Source organism: Nanorana parkeri, unplaced genomic scaffold (genome assembly GCF_000935625.1).
Source record: "Nanorana parkeri isolate BGI_ZX_2015 unplaced genomic scaffold, ASM93562v1 scaffold186, whole genome shotgun sequence".
NCBI lineage: Eukaryota > Metazoa > Chordata > Amphibia > Anura > Dicroglossidae > Nanorana > Nanorana parkeri.
This window is the reverse complement of record NW_017306454.1, coordinates 1,811,998-1,829,370: the sequence shown is the minus strand read 5'-3', so window position 1 is coordinate 1,829,370 and position 17,373 is coordinate 1,811,998. Positions and strand designations below refer to the sequence as shown.

General features: G+C 42.4%; 2 protein-coding genes across 3 annotated transcripts in view; both read left to right on the top strand.

Annotated features, from left to right (window-relative positions):
- SLC5A3 (solute carrier family 5 member 3) overlaps positions 1-15,525 on the top strand; it is an 18,907-nt gene extending 3,382 nt beyond the window's left edge. For both annotated transcript variants that reach the window (XM_018555164.1, XM_018555165.1), the window contains exon 2: positions 12,912-15,525. In XM_018555164.1, the coding sequence (XP_018410666.1) occupies positions 13,126-15,273 (2,148 nt within the window). In that variant the 5' untranslated portion in view covers positions 12,912-13,125 and the 3' untranslated portion in view covers positions 15,274-15,525. The remainder of the gene's footprint in view (positions 1-12,911) is intronic.
- MRPS6 (mitochondrial ribosomal protein S6) overlaps positions 1-17,373 on the top strand; it is a 57,322-nt gene that overhangs the window by 3,420 nt on the left and 36,529 nt on the right. The gene's annotated exons all lie outside the window — the stretch shown is intronic.

The following is a 17,373-nucleotide window of genomic DNA, read 5'->3' as shown; positions in this document are numbered from 1 at the left end:
ATGGTTATAGTATCATATAGATATATATTTTACAACCATGTGAATAGTACATGCCATTGTAGTATATATATAATCTTGTGCTGTCTCTCTCTCATGAATGTAACATATACTGTATGTTACAAAGGGATACACTTTATTCTTGGTAGCAGTATTCAATGACATGTTCTATATGCAGAGGTGTGCCATACAATGGTATATACTATACACTGAGTGGCCAGATTATTATGACCACCTGATGTTTGTAGGCAAATTAGCTATAATTAGTTTTAATTTGGCGCTGAAGTTGCTAGAGGGCCAGACCATTATAAATAGGGAAGCAGGTTGTTTACCACGACAGTAGAAGTGATTTTTTTTTCTGAAGATACGGGTAAACAACGCGATTTAACAGCCTTTGAACACGGGATGATTGTTGGCGCTCGGAGCCATGGAGCGAGTATCGGCAAAACAGCAGAATTCGTTAAATGCTCAAGAGCAACTGTTGTTAAAGTGTTTAAAGACCGGACTGTCAGCCGAAAATCTGGGTCTGAACGTGCGAATTGTGGCCGTCAGCGACTAGTCAATGTTAGGGCAGAACGGAGAGTGGCAAGACTGGTACAAGACAACAGAAGGGCAACAGGGCAGTGTCAGATTCCTCGCATCGCCTTTCACCATCTCGTGGAGTCACGAGGCGGCCCAACAAAGTACTGATGGGGTGGTCATAATAATCTGGCCACTCGGTGTATATGATACAATGGGATACATTATATTCATAGTATAATTATAACAACATAATATATTCATAGGTGTGTGTGGTACAGTGGAATTTACATAGCTATAGTTATGATACAATGACTAAGAATGGGTGAACCTGCCTGTTTTTTGAAATTTGTCAAGCCCCAGCTTAGTTGTGAATCCCATTTGATGTTTATGAAGCCTGAATCCTGTTGACATATTCCGGCCATGTTTAGGGTCAATAGGCAAACTATTGTAATGAGAAGGTATGGGAAGCCGGGCAGTGTTTTTAGGGAAGTTGTACAATGGGTCATAAAACTTTACTGAAAGATTGCAATATTTTCTCTGAATAATATATCTGTGTTGTGCACGTTTTGTTATGTACAAATACGCACACACATAATGGTTATTGGTTCTTAATGGGTGCACTGTAATTGCACGCATGCACATACCTTGTTACATTTGGTAATGAGTTATCACATCCATTTGAGGGATCCCTTTCAGCTAATATAGACAGTTCCGGGATTTTTCTATCATGTGGACCATGTTACTTTTATTGGAGTATATGGGGTTAGGAAAGCTTTCTACTGTTTGCTGGGCTACCAGAGCCAGATCATCCACAAGGCATCCTACGGTGGAGCTCAGCCCTGCTGGATGCAGGGGATCCCAGCTACATCTTTCATGTTCCTGCAGTAACCTGGGGTGGTAACATGACTGGTCAAAGCTGTGCACCTAAGGGGGTACTTGTAGGTTGTTGGTGTCTGATGAGTCCGTACCAGTGCAGACAATGCAAATGCGACAGGTTTCTGTACCTAATACTATCATAATCAATGTCAATTAAACAGATGGAGGTGGGCAAAGCTGCTACCTTGCAATGGGTTCCTTCTGTCTTAATGCATTTCTAATTGCCAGCACTTGTATTACGAGTGATATTGTCCCAACACTGGTATGAAAGGGCAAAGTGAAGCAAAATCCAATGTTATAGGCAGCACAGACCTCAGTCCCTGCAAATCATAAAGTGTCATAGACACTCGTTAGAAATGTATCTCCTGCCTGTACAGCAGATTCAGCCCATATTCACACTGAGCATTTTGTAGCGTGCTACACAAGTGTCTCTTTTGCCCAGAAATTACACTCTCCACAGAAGGAGGAATGATGTCACATCAAAGACGGCTTTTTTGATTTGGATATAGCCCAACGTAGCAGCTACAAAGTCCCTGTGGTAAAATGCCAAAAGAAGCGCTACGTAGCGCATCAAAATGTGCACTGCAGCTCAAAGAAGCTCAATGTCGCTCAGCTCAAAAGCGCTTCTTTTGTTGTAGCTCAGTGTGAATGGGGTCTCATGGAATTGTCGGGAAGGCATATCTGATTCTGTTGCAGAATTGCCTCTTTACATAACATTTTTCTAGCTGGGCAGCGACAAAGGCGTCCATGTCTTGTAAAGTGCCACCACCCCTGACAACCAATGCAGAAATCTCTTGGCTAGATCGGCCCATAATAAACTAAAATCTGTGCTGGGGAACATAAAATGTCCTCCTGTTGCATAAAGCTGTGAGATTCATAACAGGTTTATTGCCTTTATAAGGTTCTGTTTTGGTTGGGGTTCATGTCTGTAAGCCCTCGTTCACACCTGAACGTTTTGTAGCGCGTTCTACGCTCGACGAACGCTTAACAAAACGCTCAAACATCTAAATCCCATTGTATTCAATGGTCTCGTTCCCACCTTGGCGTATTTCAGCCCGTCCCTAATGCGCTACAAAACGGCCCACGCCTGAAAAGGTACATGTACTACTTTGGGCTGTTTTTGTTGCGCGTTTCCATTGGGATGCAGCCAAGTAGCCCTCGGAAACGCGTGTTTGTTGTGCGATTTTTTTTTACCGCGCGACAGACGCGCATATGCAATACGCCTAGGTGTGAACCAGGGCTAAGGCTTTACCTTTTACTTGCTTTGATCAAAACTTTGTTATAGAGAAAATTTGCTTGGTTTCCCCGAGGCTCATCTACACATTACTGCAGACAATATGTTAACATTCTACATTTCTTTTTTACTGTTTTCGCTGTAAAAATTAGACTGCCTGCTGGAGTGTATGCTTGTTTGTTGTAGCCCAGGGGAAACATAGATTTTATAATGTGTAAAAAGACTGTTTAGTGCAAATAAAAGGTAGATGATTTTTAATGACGATACTTCTTATCGCTGGCATCCTGTTTGAATGCCGTCTCGGTTTCGTCATGACTATATATAGTACAGACATAAGATAATAGGGTTATCTCCTTGTATGATATTAATGTCTTAGGTTATCACGTATGACACCCATGGTGGCCTCTGTGTTTATTACGTGTCAGCAAGTGACAGGTGTGTTTTTAACAAGTGATCTCATAACTGAAAATGTCAACTGGATAAATCAGCAGATAGATGGGCTTGTTCCGCCACAACATCAGATCTGTTGCTGCAGATCATTGGACAGGTTAGAAATCCTGTTCTTCCCCGGATCAATCGGAACTGACAGGGTACTCTGCAACACTTTGGGTTACCCTATTGGGCCATAATGAGTGATCATCAGAAACACCTGCAAAAGATTTTCCATCTTGATTGAGTACCTGTATGTCTGACCTGGCTGACTCTCTTCCCGAAGAGGGAAGGAAGGTGTTAGGTGAGTTGGATCCCTGCTCTGTAAAAGATGATCCAAGACAACAGACGTGTTACAAGAAATGGTCGGGGACTGCAGACATGTTAGAGGAGATGGTGAGGGACTGCGGGCATGGCAGAGGAGATGGTGAGGGACTGTGGGGATGGCAGAGGAGATGGTGAGGGACTGCGGGGATGGCGGAGGAGATGGTGAGGGACTGCGGGCATGGCGGAGGAGATGGTGAGGTACTGCGGGCATGGCAGAGGAGATGGTCAGGGACTGCGGGCATGGCACATTGACTGGAGACATACCTACTAAAACCCATTCTTAGGGAATTTTTTCCTTCAGTGGCCTGAATAAGGGCATAGGTAAGAAAAACATGAGTTGATTACCTGATAACTCTGTTTCCAGGAATCTTCCAGGACAGCCATCGAGATATAGGCTCCGCCTACCTGCAACAGGAAACACATCAACCACATTAAATGACTATTTTCTCTAGACAAACTTTGCACAAGGGTTTGGATCATGAAGCTGACATTTTTGCAAAGCAAGAGGCACACTTCTTCCCTTTTGGGCGCGAGCAACCTGCTTCAGCGATGCATCACAGCTTGCCACTGCTGTACACCAGGGGGGGCCACCATCTGGCGCCAACTCACGTGCAGGAGGATGGTTGCCTTCCCTGAGTGATGGAAGGGAACCTTGGCCAAGAATCGGATGGGGGTCCGATAGGGAAGCCCTGCATGCGCCACAGCAAGTAATCCTGGAGTAGGTCCCGACGCATAGCAGGGTAGGCTCAGCCCTAAGGCAAACCAACATGAGCCCTGAAAACAACAAACGTTACGATGTCCCTGTGTAGCCGGCGGAAACACAGAAAACCTGACTTTGGATGGAAGGAGGAGTCTATTTAATGTGGTTGATGTGTTTCCTGTTGCAGGTAGGCGGAGCCTATATCTCGATGGCTGTCCTGGAAGATGACTGGGGAAAAATGTCTGCAGGTGGCCCGAGTGGCAAAAGAACCAGCAAGGTTATGCTAGGGCAGGGGTAGCCAAACTCCGGCCCTCAAGGCATTGCAAGACTCTCACAGCCACAGGCATGACTCCCGGAGAGAGATGCATCATGGGATTTGTAGTTTCACCACAGCTGGAGGGCCGGAGTTTGGTTACCCATGTGCTAGGAGAAACCAGGCTGCGAGTCTCATGTGGTGTCCTGCCATGACCAAGATTACCCAGGTCATTAATGGTAATCTCTGCCTTTCATTCCTTTATCAAAGTTACTTATATAGCTGTAACACACAAGTGCACTGTTTTGGTATCTTTTGTGCAGAAGAGTTTCTGCTGCAGGCAATCTTGGGTTTCTAAAGGGTGGAGGAAGTGTTAAGGGAGGAAAAGCGGAAAGCAAAATAGTTTTTCCTTGTTATTGCATGGTTTCCTATTGTCGGACAGTGCTTATTCTGGTCATCTAACCCAAATTGTCATCCTTGATTGGTGTGTACCTTCAAAGGAAGTCGGGAATATGGCAGATTCGTTTCTAAGTCCTGTTTATTTTTAGAGGTTAATGTAAACAAGGTCAATGTCTAGTTGATAGAATATTGTTGAATTTGAACTATCGATTGATTTAAAGTCCTTATTGACTGGCCATGTCAGCATTATCAGCCGTGGGCTGTTTTTAATCTTTCTCTAAACACTCCTATAGACCGGTCCACAGTTCAAACTGTGTATATTTAACTACTCTTGGTTTAGAAAATAAATCATTCTGTATACTACATTGGTAGCCACCTCTCAGATATGTTCATTAGAATTTGAGGCTTCTGCAGAAGAGAAGAGGTTAGAGGAAGTTAATTAGCTGGCTTATATGATAAATTATACAGGTTAGATACACAGAGCGTACTGTTGTGTTTCCTGAAACAACAATGCTTAACTTAAAGAATGCCATTATTTTCAATGGTGCTTGTTCACATGTGGGCATTGTGTTGCCTGTAGCTTGGAGATCGAAAAAGTTCTATCCAGACTAGCGATGTACCGATACTAGTGTAGGTATCGGTGCTGATACCGAGTATTTGGGCGAGTACTCGTACAAATGCTCCGATGCTTTGACTGATACCTGAACATCTGGTTTTAGGAAGCCGGGCGGCGACTCATTACATGCTTTCCGTCCAATCAGAAAGCCAATCATGTTTGGTGTCTTTTTACCCGACGTGACCCCGTCTTTTATATTTTACCAAAAATTTGTGTAATAATAAATGTTTTAAAATTTATTATCGTCTTGCCTCATGCCAGAGACCTCACTTCTTAGGCAGATATGGGGCACATCCAACTGATCAGAAATTCAGGTCTTAAAGGAGTTGTAAAGTCCCAGCATATGCTCTCCTGTAATAACATCATCATTATAATAAGGAATACATCATATATAGTAGTTTTTAATTATGCAATTGAAGCTTCCTTGAAAAAATCACTTTATTTAGTGAGTGCTGCCTTCATTCTGCCCATCACTTTCATCAACTACCTGGATTCCCAGTGTGCTTTGCGTCTTTTTCCCTGCTGCTGGATGTGATGCAATCTCCATTTCTAAAGACTACATATCCCATGATGCAATTGCTTCCTGCAAGCACTGATAATGTTGCATTGTTCAGACTTTGAGTTGTAGTTCAGACGACAGGCTTAGAGTGGTGGTACAAGGATGTGCATATTCACAGAGCTGAGTGAAATAGTATCAGTGCATTGAGGATGGACATCTTCAAGAAATAAGTTTATAAATGGATTTCTAGATGGATCTGGTTATTATGAGTGGGATAGAACTTATGGAAATTCATTATAGACATACATATCTGTTTTCAGTTTTTAAATATTCAAACTTTTATTTGCAAAATCTCATCTCCAATAGAAAGATACAATTTATTGTGTGTGTGTGTGTGTGTGTGTGTGTGTGTGTGTGTTACCGTCCTCTGCCAATTAATCATATTGCGGATGAAATGTTTTCTTGAAGTGTGTTTGGAATTAACAATGGTGGTTGGTTGTTCTGGGCAGCTAACTTTCATTTCATTGTCCTCGATACACGGAGCGCATCAAACCTTCAGTGGCCTCCCAAATGGCCAGTTTTGCATGCTGTAATGGGGAACAGACATCATGTTTGTATCAGCGTTGGCAAATCTGAGTTAATAACATTTTGATTTTCACAGTAATTCCTATTCCCCCCCTCCACATCTTAATCCTTATTTCATGCCTTTTTAGATTCACTTCTAGATTGCAGGTTTTGCAGTGTAAGAACGGCTTACATTGCCTTTTAAAAATGTCAGTTTTGCAGGTTTTAATATTTGGACGACTGCGGGAAATGACTGTCCATTGTGCGTTTATTGAAGTTTTATTTTCTGTATGCTTGTTATAGTTATACCTAGGCTCTTGAATATTAACTGCTTATTAACCCCCATTAGGTCCATTAATAGTAAGTAGGGGAGTGTGCACAGGAATGTATTGGAGATGTGCATGTTGGCGCTATGTGAAAAGACAATCGCTGGTGGCTATGGCCAGAAATGACCACCGAGTACTAGCTGGTGATCACCGCCATTTGTTGATGACCATCTGACAAAGCAGTGTTAGTTGGAGTTTGTCTCCCTTTGCCCGCTCTGCAAAGTACTGGAAAGGTAAATATAACTGATGATAAAGTGCTTAAAGCGGATCTAAACCCAAAACCAGAAATGAAAAATACAGCAGCTTACCAATCCTTACATGTAGTCGCTGCACTTTGTTTTTTTTCACCAATGTGTTCATGGAGGTAGCCATGGTCGTCCCACAGATTGGACTTCAAACACGTCCGCCTTAGTTCATCCCTGTTACATGGTGGATTGATGGGGCTAGATAAGGTTCTTTGTGCTTTATTTTAAGGAAAGATGCTCCATTTTCTGGCAAGATCAGCAGTTATTTTCTTTACTTGCTGAAAATGTACCTAACCTGGAAGCTAATGCTTCCACCACATTTAAGGACTGGAAAGTTGCAATATATTTAATTTTGTTTTTGGCTTTAGATGCACTTTAATACGCCACTAATGCCCCTCTTAGACGGGCAGTCCATGCCGGTCCGCCTTTCTGTTTTTCAGACCGATCTGATCGGAAAGCCCATTCTATGGACATGCGGAACTAAACAGATGTGCATCAATGTACATCTGGTTATCCCGACTCTAGATAACCGAACAGAAAGAGTTCCCTTTTGCTGGACCCGATCACGACTGATCGGGGGTGATTTAAATGTAAACGGACACATGTCCATTTACATCCGACTCCCCATAGACCTAACATGGGTTCTGAGTTCAGTTTGGCCGTACTTGGAAGTCACAATTGTTGTTCCAAACTGTTCCGATCAGCAGACGATCCGTGCATGGTTTCCCTGCTGATCGGAACTGACGGGTTTCCGTGTGAAAAGGGCCTAAGACTTTTTATATGATATGTACATTGCGATGCACCGTAGCAGTGAAAGCAATTTGACAGTTACATAGTACTAGGTGTGACCCATCCAGGGTCTGAAACCACTTTTAAGATGGCCATACACCTTACAATTATCTGCAGATTTTCTGTGGTCAGATGGAAAAGGTGCAACAGATTCCTCCATCTACGCTAAACTGTGTGGATGGAGGAATCTCCACCTGGGCCAATCTGTTGCACTTTTTCCATCTGACCACAGAAAATCTGCAGATAATTGTAAGGTGTATGGGCACCTTTTATGGTTTGTTCTCCATAGGAAACGGCATGCATTTATGTTGAACCATGGCACCAAGTAGGGAGCAGCAAGTAGATTTTGCTTTTTGAGGGTTGACTGATCTATTCATTAATCAATTATAGGGGTTTATTTACTAAAGGGGTAGAGATTGTGAATGCCCCCTAAGTGTTGGTAAATAGGTTGTAGCTGTTTTTTTATGTCAATCACCTAATCATGCATGAAAAAGTCTTATTTTTAGTTTCCCTTGCATGTGTTTTTTTTTTTTTTTTTTTATATCCTTTGCACATGTTTAGGCATTCAAAGTGAACACGGCTTCGAGTTTAGGGAGTATTCACTAAGTGAACAGCTGTAATGCTTTAGTGTATCAACACCACCCTGTAAAGGTGTCCATAGACTGCACGATTCTCGTATGAGAATCGTGCAGTGTATGGAAGGCGTGCGACCGTTTCTAATGTATGGTCGCATGTCTTTTTTTGTATATCGAGCATGTTGGAAAACCAGCCGAGAATCGTACGATTTTCGGCTGGTTTTTAACATGATCGAGAGATCACTGCCGAACGGGCCGGTGTGCGCACACTGCCCGTTCAGCATTGCAGTCATCGGAAGCCCGGGGCGGGCTTGCGATGATCGCAGGTACGATCTGCCTGTCCAAGATGGGCAGATCGTACGTTTTTTTTAAATTACTTTACAACCATCGCAAGACTAAGGTCTTGCGATGGTTGTAAAGTGTATGGGCACCTTAAAGGTGCCCATACACCTTACAATTTATCTGCCGATTTTCTGTGGTCAGATGGAAAAAGTGCAACAGATTGGCCCTGGTGGAGATTACTCCATCCACACAGTTAGGTGTAGATGGAGGAATCTGTTGCACCTTTTCCATCGGACCACAGAAAATCTGCAGATAAATTGTAAGGTGTATGGGCAGCTTTAATGTTTATCTCAAACCGCAACTTTTTTTCTAAATAAATGAAGGAAAGCTTAGAACCTCAATAATCAGGTCTTGCGCTCCTCTTCCCTTTTTTTTTTTTGAGCTCTGTGCTGAAGGTTTTCCTTCATTTCTTATCCTAGAAACTACATCTTGTCTTCACAGGGAGTTAAGAAGTTTGCAACAGGAAGATAGGCAGCGAGAAAAACATATTTCAGTAGAGGTCCCCTGACTTTTATATTTTTATTGCTATCACTTTCTGTGTTTTGGAGATTCTCCCTCACTTCCTGTCTGGGTGACATTGCTCCTGGGACAGGAAGGGAGAGTAAATCTTCTTATCGGCTTGACAAAGTCAAAAATATCCCCCCCCCCCCAATGTTAATTATAGCACTTACCTTAAATAATGTCTCTTAATCCGATCTTTTTCTTTCCTGTCGTTTTCATCTGGCCCTCCATAGCTGCTGCGGGTCTCCGATCCAGCGCTGACTCCTCTGTGCTTCCTGGCACTTTCTGTCCCACGGTGTCTGCAAGCGGGTGCATGCTGTCCATATACTTTGTGTCTCTCCTCGTCTCCTGGCCGAAAATGTGAACTGCGCATGCGCCCGTCCCAAGATGCTTTGCGGCCGCCCGAGAATTTTTCACATTTTCTAACGGAGCGTGCGGGGAAGACACTAGTACGTTTAAAGCGTTTTGTTTTTTTGTTTTTTTACACTTTCTGCATATATCTACTGCTTGCTAGCATTAGCTATATGCAAAAACACCGGAGGCTTTAATTATACTTTAACAAAGCATTAGACATCAGTGAAGACTTGACATATAATCTTACCCTCCCCTGGTGCAACAGTCTAATATTAGCTGTATAGCGTCACGCAATGTAATCTTTTACTTTTATAAGACATTTCAGACTGAGAAGAGGTCTGCTTGTCCTTCAAGTTTAATAAGGAGAAAATGTGTGGATAACCAGATATCCTTTCCGCCTATTACGCGTCTAGACATTGCTTTAATTGTGACTAAATTAGTCTTTCATATCATGTCCACCTAAAATTTATATTTCAGCTACGTGTGGTCTCTGCTGGTCTGAAACGTGTACATTTTTGCGGGTAAACGGAAACGGTGAAACCAACTTTTTGTATAAAAGATCGTTGGGGGGGGCTAGGCGACAATTCATAACTTTGGCTGTGAGAGCTCTCCAATGGAGCTTCCAACCCTTCTTGATCTCCAACTCCTCTATGTAAAACACACTGCAAATCTTAAAGACTGAAACTCAATTAATTACCTTGTAAAGATGACCTAAAGTCCCTGAATTATAGAAGAAGCCAGTAGGTAACTGTGATGTACATATTGTTCAGAATATTTTGTAATTCTTGAAATAGGTAAACTGTATTTTCAAAATAATTGGACTTGAAAGCAGCCCTAGAGGTATAGGGGAAAACGTATGCGCCAGACCAAATGTTGAGAGACCTTGAAGAGTTTTTCATTATAAAAAGTCAAAAGGACAAACCAACACATTTCAGGATGCTCAGCTCCTGGACTCTGCCCTTATCTCTAAGTTTTTAATGTTTTTCATTTTTAACCCATTCACACCCAAGACCTTGCAGATTTTTACACCCGGGTGAAAGGTACCCATTAGAAGCCCTGGAAAATGTTGGGGTATTGGGTATAATTAACTTTTTATGGTCTCTAAGCATTTAGTATGGTTCTTCTGTTTTTTTTTTTTTTTCTTTTTTCATGCACCTCTTGGATTTTAAGAGGTGCCCCCTAGAGCTGCCCGCTGAGCCCTTTTGTACAACTTAATACTGAACTGTGAAATCAGTCTACATTTGGATCCAGCTCCTCCTACCTTCATATCTTACATTGAAACAAATTCTGGCATCTAGAAGTTTTAGATTATTACGGTACATACTGTTATTGGGAAATGTGTTTGTATAACCCAGGAAAGCAATAAATAAGCCCTCTACTGAACCAGTGCATAACACATAGATCCTTCTTAGAACAGATGTTCTATGCACTAGTACAGTGGAGGGCTCGTGTAGACCCTTCTCACCATAACCTTCTGGTCCATTGTTTGTTGGTCACCAAGCCCTACTCTGTAGTAACCATTGTTTCTATATACTGCATTGATGATGGTCACCAAGCATAAAACGGCTGTATGCAGTTTAGAGCTGCAGCTAACGATTATTTTCAAAATTAGGTAGCCGATTTATTAAGTTCGATTAATCGGATAAAAAATAAAATAAATTTTTAAAAATGGATCCAGTGATGGGACTACTAGTTTGTATTGAGATTGCAGTGCATCACAGGAGCAAGCGTGGCGCGGTGGAAGTAAAAAAGAAAAACAAAAGTGTGGTGTGCAATATAGTGAAATGGACCATGTAAAATTATACAGCAATGAATGCAGAATGGCACCGGCTTTAGAGGACTACAAAATCAGGCAATAGTACATTATACAGCGCAATGCAGAATACCACCAGCTATAGAGGACTACGAAACCAGGCAATAGTACATTTTACAGTGCAATGCAGAATACCACCAGCTATAGAGGACTCCGAAGCCAGGAAATAGTACATTTTACAGTGCAATGCAGAATACCGCCAGCTATATTGTACTATTGCTGGGATTTGTAGTCCTCTATAGCTAATGGTACATTGCTCTGTATAGTATAGAGCACAATGTACCATCAGCTATAGAGGAATACAACAAATCCCAGCAATACATTATACACTGTATGTATAATGTATTGCTGGGATTTGTAGTCCTCTATAGCTAATGGTACATTGCTCTGTATAGTATAGAGCACAATGTACCATCAGCTATAGAGGAATACAAATCTCAGCAATACATTATAGAGCACCATGTGTGGGGAAAGTGCAGGCTTACCTGAGCAGTCTTCCAGCAACTTGTTTCTGAGATCGGGCCTGTCTATCGGCGGCTGTCATCCCCCCACGCCTGCTCCTCCTTACTTCTTATCCCCGCATCCCTGTGCCGATCGTGGATTTGGGTAGGCTGTGAGGCGGGGAGGAGGTGCGGCGTGTGGATGCACACGGGCGGGTCTGGCAGCGGCGAGCGTGAGGTGGGGAGGAGGTGCGGCGCGCAGTGTGTGTGGAGCCGTGAACAGGGCCAACCAATCGGAAGCCGATTAATCGATGATTGAAAAAGTTTACAACTTTTGCAATAATCGATTATGTCAATTAGTTGTTGCAGCCCTAATGCAGTTTGGAATATATTGGCTTTATAATACTAGGCTGTGTCTGTGCTACACACCTACAGCTTCAAATGCATGGTATGCACGGTTGACCATGGAGCATAAAGGAAAGAATTTGCATGGCTCCATCCACTATCCTAAAATGAGAAATAATACCTTGATTTTTCATATATATTATGGAATCATGCTTGTGAATATCTTTGTTCTAATGAGGCTTTACTGTGCTATCACATGTATTAATGCAATACATTTTTCCCCTATACTCTTTCGCAAGTTAATCCAGTTCTATATTTATCTGCTATACTCCTTTTCCTAATTCTTCCGTGGAAGTTGTGCCCTGTTTTTCTTACTTGGCACTTCTCGGTACCCCATGACATCAGTTGCTCATGATGAATAGAGGCAGAGTAGCCTTCTCCAATGATAGGGTCACCTCCCAGCTGAGGCATAAGTGGAAGTTCCAATAGTGCAGTGCCTGATGTCGCCAGCCTGGAGATGAACCTGATAATTCAAGCAGAGATATGACTCTTGCTTGAAAAAGTAAAGAAAGGGGATGGACAATCCCCAGTGGCTGCCTCCCTCCAGGGATTGTGCTTGACCACGCTGTTATCAGTCCAAGTTATATGTAATCTGGTGCTTCACTGTTCAGCATATATATATTTTTTATTGGAGCGTCATTGTCTCCACAATGACTACCTTTTTCTAATTGTGACTTTGTCTTTTTTGTTTTTGCTGCCTTGCAGGGTTCCTTACCATAGGTCCTGTCTCTGCGGTTAAATAGCCGATGGCTTTGGAAATGGTCGATTTAAGTAAAAACTGCATGCTAAGAATCGGATATTGCAGGAGCCAACATCAAGAAAGCAAACCAAAGGACAAAGACTTTTTTGCACTGTTTTACATGTTGCCTATTTTTTTAAAAGGATTGTCCAGAAATTGAAAGCACTGCAGCACGTAATCATGAGGGCTTCGATGGAAGCGGCAGATATCGCCATAGTGGCACTGTACTTTGTGTTAGTATTATGCTTGGGATTTTTTGCAATGTGGAAGTCGAACAGGAGTACTGTAAGTGGATACTTCCTGGCGGGTCGATCAATGACCTGGGCAGCTGTTGGTGCCTCCTTATTTGTAAGCAATATCGGTAGTGAACATTTCATTGGACTCTCAGGATCTGGAGCAGCAAGTGGATTTGCTGTAGGGGCCTGGGAACTAAATGCCTTGTTGCTTTTGCAGCTCCTCGGATGGGTCTTCATTCCAGTGTATATACGTTCTGGAGTGTACACAATGCCGGAATACTTATCTAAACGTTATGGAGGACATAGAATCCAAGTGTACTATGCTGTTCTGTCCTTGATTTTGTACATCTTCACCAAACTCTCTGTAGACTTGTATTCAGGGGCATTGTTCATTCAGGAATCTTTGGGATGGAACCTTTACTTATCAGTGATTTTGCTCATTGGGATGACTGCTATTCTCACGGTGACAGGGGGCTTGATGGCTGTTATTTATACAGATACTCTCCAGGCCTTCCTCATGATTATAGGGGCCTTGACATTGACCATAATAAGCTTTGTTGAAATCGGAGGATTTGAAGAAGTTAAAAGGAGATACATGCTTGCAACTCCAAATGTCACATCCATATTACTGACCTATAACTTTACCAATACAAACTCCTGCCATGTCACACCAAAGCCGGATTCACTTAAAATGCTCCGGGAAGCTACTGATGAAGACATTCCATGGCCTGGGTTTATCTTGGGTCAAACACCAGCTTCTGTGTGGTACTGGTGTGCAGACCAAGTCATCGTGCAAAGGGTTTTGGCCGCAAAAAATCTTTCTCATGCCAAAGGGGCGACTCTTATGGCTGGTTTTTTAAAGATTCTTCCAATGTTCTTAATAGTGATTCCAGGAATGATATCTAGAATCATGTTTGTGGAGGATATTGCCTGCATTAATCCAGAGCACTGCATGGCAGTGTGTGGCAGCAGGGCTGGCTGTTCCAACATTGCCTATCCCCGGTTAGTCATGAAGGTCCTCCCAGTTGGCTTGCGTGGTCTCATGATGGCTGTAATGATTGCAGCTCTCATGAGTGATCTTGACTCCATATTTAACAGTGCAAGTACCATCTTCACTCTTGACATCTACAAATTTATCCGGAGAAGTGCAACATCTCGAGAACTCATGATGGTGGGGAGAGTTTTTGTAGCATTTATGGTGATCATTAGTATTGCATGGGTTCCCATCATTGTGGAAATGCAAGGAGGCCAAATGTACCTTTACATCCAAGAGGTGGCGGATTACCTGACTCCTCCTGTTGCTGCTTTGTTCCTGCTGGGCATATTTTGGAAACGCTGCAATGAACAGGGGGCCTTCTATGGTGGCGTGGTGGGTTTCATACTTGGCTTCACACGTCTTATTCTGGCCTTTGTTTATCGTGCCCCAGAGTGCAACTTGCCAGATAACAGACCCAGTTTTATTAAAAATATCCACTACATGTATGTGGCGACTGCACTCTTTTGGATCACTGCTATTATTGCCATAGTAGTCAGCCTTTTGACATCACCTCCAAAGAAAGATCAGATCAGAACCACCACTTTCTGGGCACTTAAAAACAAAACTATAAAAGAAAAAGTCCACAAAGACGATCCTTATAAGGAATGTGACACGAATTTCACACCCATTACAGAAACTAACATTAAGCAAGTGTTGCCCAATGGGAAGTCTGATGATCACATTAAAAACATCCACAATGAGGATGTCAACCTTCTAATGGCTTACAAAGACGACTCCAACCCTCTGAGCTCCTTGAGTGTCTCGGAGGCAGAGACACCTGTGGATTGTTATTCCAACGGACAAGCAGCTCTTATGGGTCAGATCCCAACTGATGGGGTCAACGAGGACCAGGGCAGGTGCTCCAAGTTTTTTGACTGGTTCTGCGGCTACAAAAGCAGCGCTGCCAACAAACAAACCGTAGAGGAAGAGGTAGAAGATGAAGCAACATGTCTAAAAATGCTGGAAGAGAAGCCGGCCATTCAACGAATTCTCAACACCGGACTGGTTTGTGTATGCTCCGTAGGAGTGTTCATGTTTATTTACTTCTCTTTGTAAAGGTAAAATGGGCCTTGTACGGAGCAAAGAGAGCAATCTGACTATTACAAAAGCAAAGCCTTTGAAGCAACGAACACAATTATGGGGCCATTCCAAATTTGAAGGTTTCGTTTACTTTGAAAAGGCCTTTTAACGGCTCATCAATGAGCATACAGAGCACTTACACATATGGAATCCTTTAAGGACCTATGCTTATGTCTACCAAATAAATAATTTATTATTTAATTGAAATGTTTGCTGGCAGGTAGATCCACTTTCTGTACTTGGTCCAAAAGAAGGAGGTGTTTGACACGCCAGAATTTAATTTTATGTTTTGTTTTTGTTTTTTTATTACTATTTTTACTTTGCCTTCGTTTCTAATCATGAACTAACAATGGGTGTTCTGCGTTATTACAATGTGAATTTCCAAACTTCAGTTGAATTTTTAGATGTAAAGGGCTAGTGCACACATGTTATTTCAAGAGCTTGCCAAGTTCATGCTAAAGAGCTGTACTGAGCACTGTTGACATTTTAAAGAAAAACTCCAGGTAAAAAATACAATAATCCTTGCAGTGGGGCTACTGTACTGCAAGGGTTAAGTGCTCGTTTTTGCCTAGGGCCAAAAATAAAAACATTATCTTCACCCGATCCTACAAGCCGGCTTGCTCTTAGACTGGTTCCTGGAGCCTTTCTCCCCTCCGCTGCAGCGGTCGAAGGTCCTGTGGGTTATCACATCCAATACCCTAGGCAAAAAGGAGCGCTTAACCCTTGCAGGTCAGGAGCAGCCCAGCTACAAGGTCTTATAAAACGTTTACCTGAAGTTTGTCTTTAAACAGGTAACCGATTTATTTTCAGGAAAAGAACTACATAAACACCCATAGATATGTGGAAGACTTTATAACAGAAAATTCCTGTCTCTGGCTTTTTCCTATGTCATGTTGTAGCTGTTGGTGGTGGGGTGCACGGACATGGCATGGTTCTCGCCGATGCCTGTTGGTTTGAAGGAGACCCTGTCACCAGACCTGTTCATTTCAACCAAAATCTTCCCACACGATTACGTGCATTGTAACATTTTATACTGTGTGTGTGTGTGTGTGTGTGTGTGTGTGTGTAATAAATAAATATATATATATATATACACACACACACACACGATATATACATGTAAAAGCCTCACTTGTGTAGTCATCCAGAAGCTCTAAGACTGCTACTGGGTGTCGCCATCTTGGATGTGATGTCAGCAGGCTCACAGAAGTGACACTATATAGTATTCCCCTTCGCTTCTCCCCTGACGTCTACATAAAAGGTTATGTAGGGATGCGAGGGGAGGGGCAGAGGAGCTCTGCCAGCACAGATAGTATTTAGACTTTCCCACAAGAGGAGAGGGCTATGATGTGCAAGGAGAGAGAAGGTTGTGCTAGGCCATTGACTCTTGCTAGAGCAGTCACATTTCTCTAGTCAGTTCAAAGGCACACTGCAAATGAAGCAAATATAATTGCTCTAAATAAGAACACTGCAAACAACCATTTAAATACTGTATTTTGCTGCGCTTTTACCTGCAATTTTTGTTTGACAGGGTCTCTTTAAAGTAAAATGGACATAGACAAATATATGTAGGTGTCAAGCTTAGGAGACCAGCAAATTTTCATGTCATCAGACGTTCCAGTGTAGGAAACGGTCATTGGAGAATCATGGTGTTCGCCATTGTTGACCTCTCCTTCTGAAAATGATGGTTACCTGGTTGTCATGATGATACATTGACTTCAATGCTTCATGAGTCACTGGCCTGGAACAAGTATAAACAGTTTTGAATTTCATGTACAGCATTCACGTTCCAGGTATTGACCTCCGACACCGAAAAGTAATGTTTATAAGCCAACAATGGCATGCCCTATACTTCGTTTATGACCCGGGCACTTTAATACAGGGCTGGACAAATCCCAGGAGCCTAGTAGCCAATGCTCCTTAAAATTACAGCCAGCACCTAACTTTTTTTTTTTTAAGCTTTTGTTTCTTTTAATGTATCTGGCTCCTAAAATAAATCCTGATGGCTCTTGGATTGGAAAGACTGGCTGAAGTCCATATCAATTTGTCCATCCTTGTTTTAATAGGTTACATTCA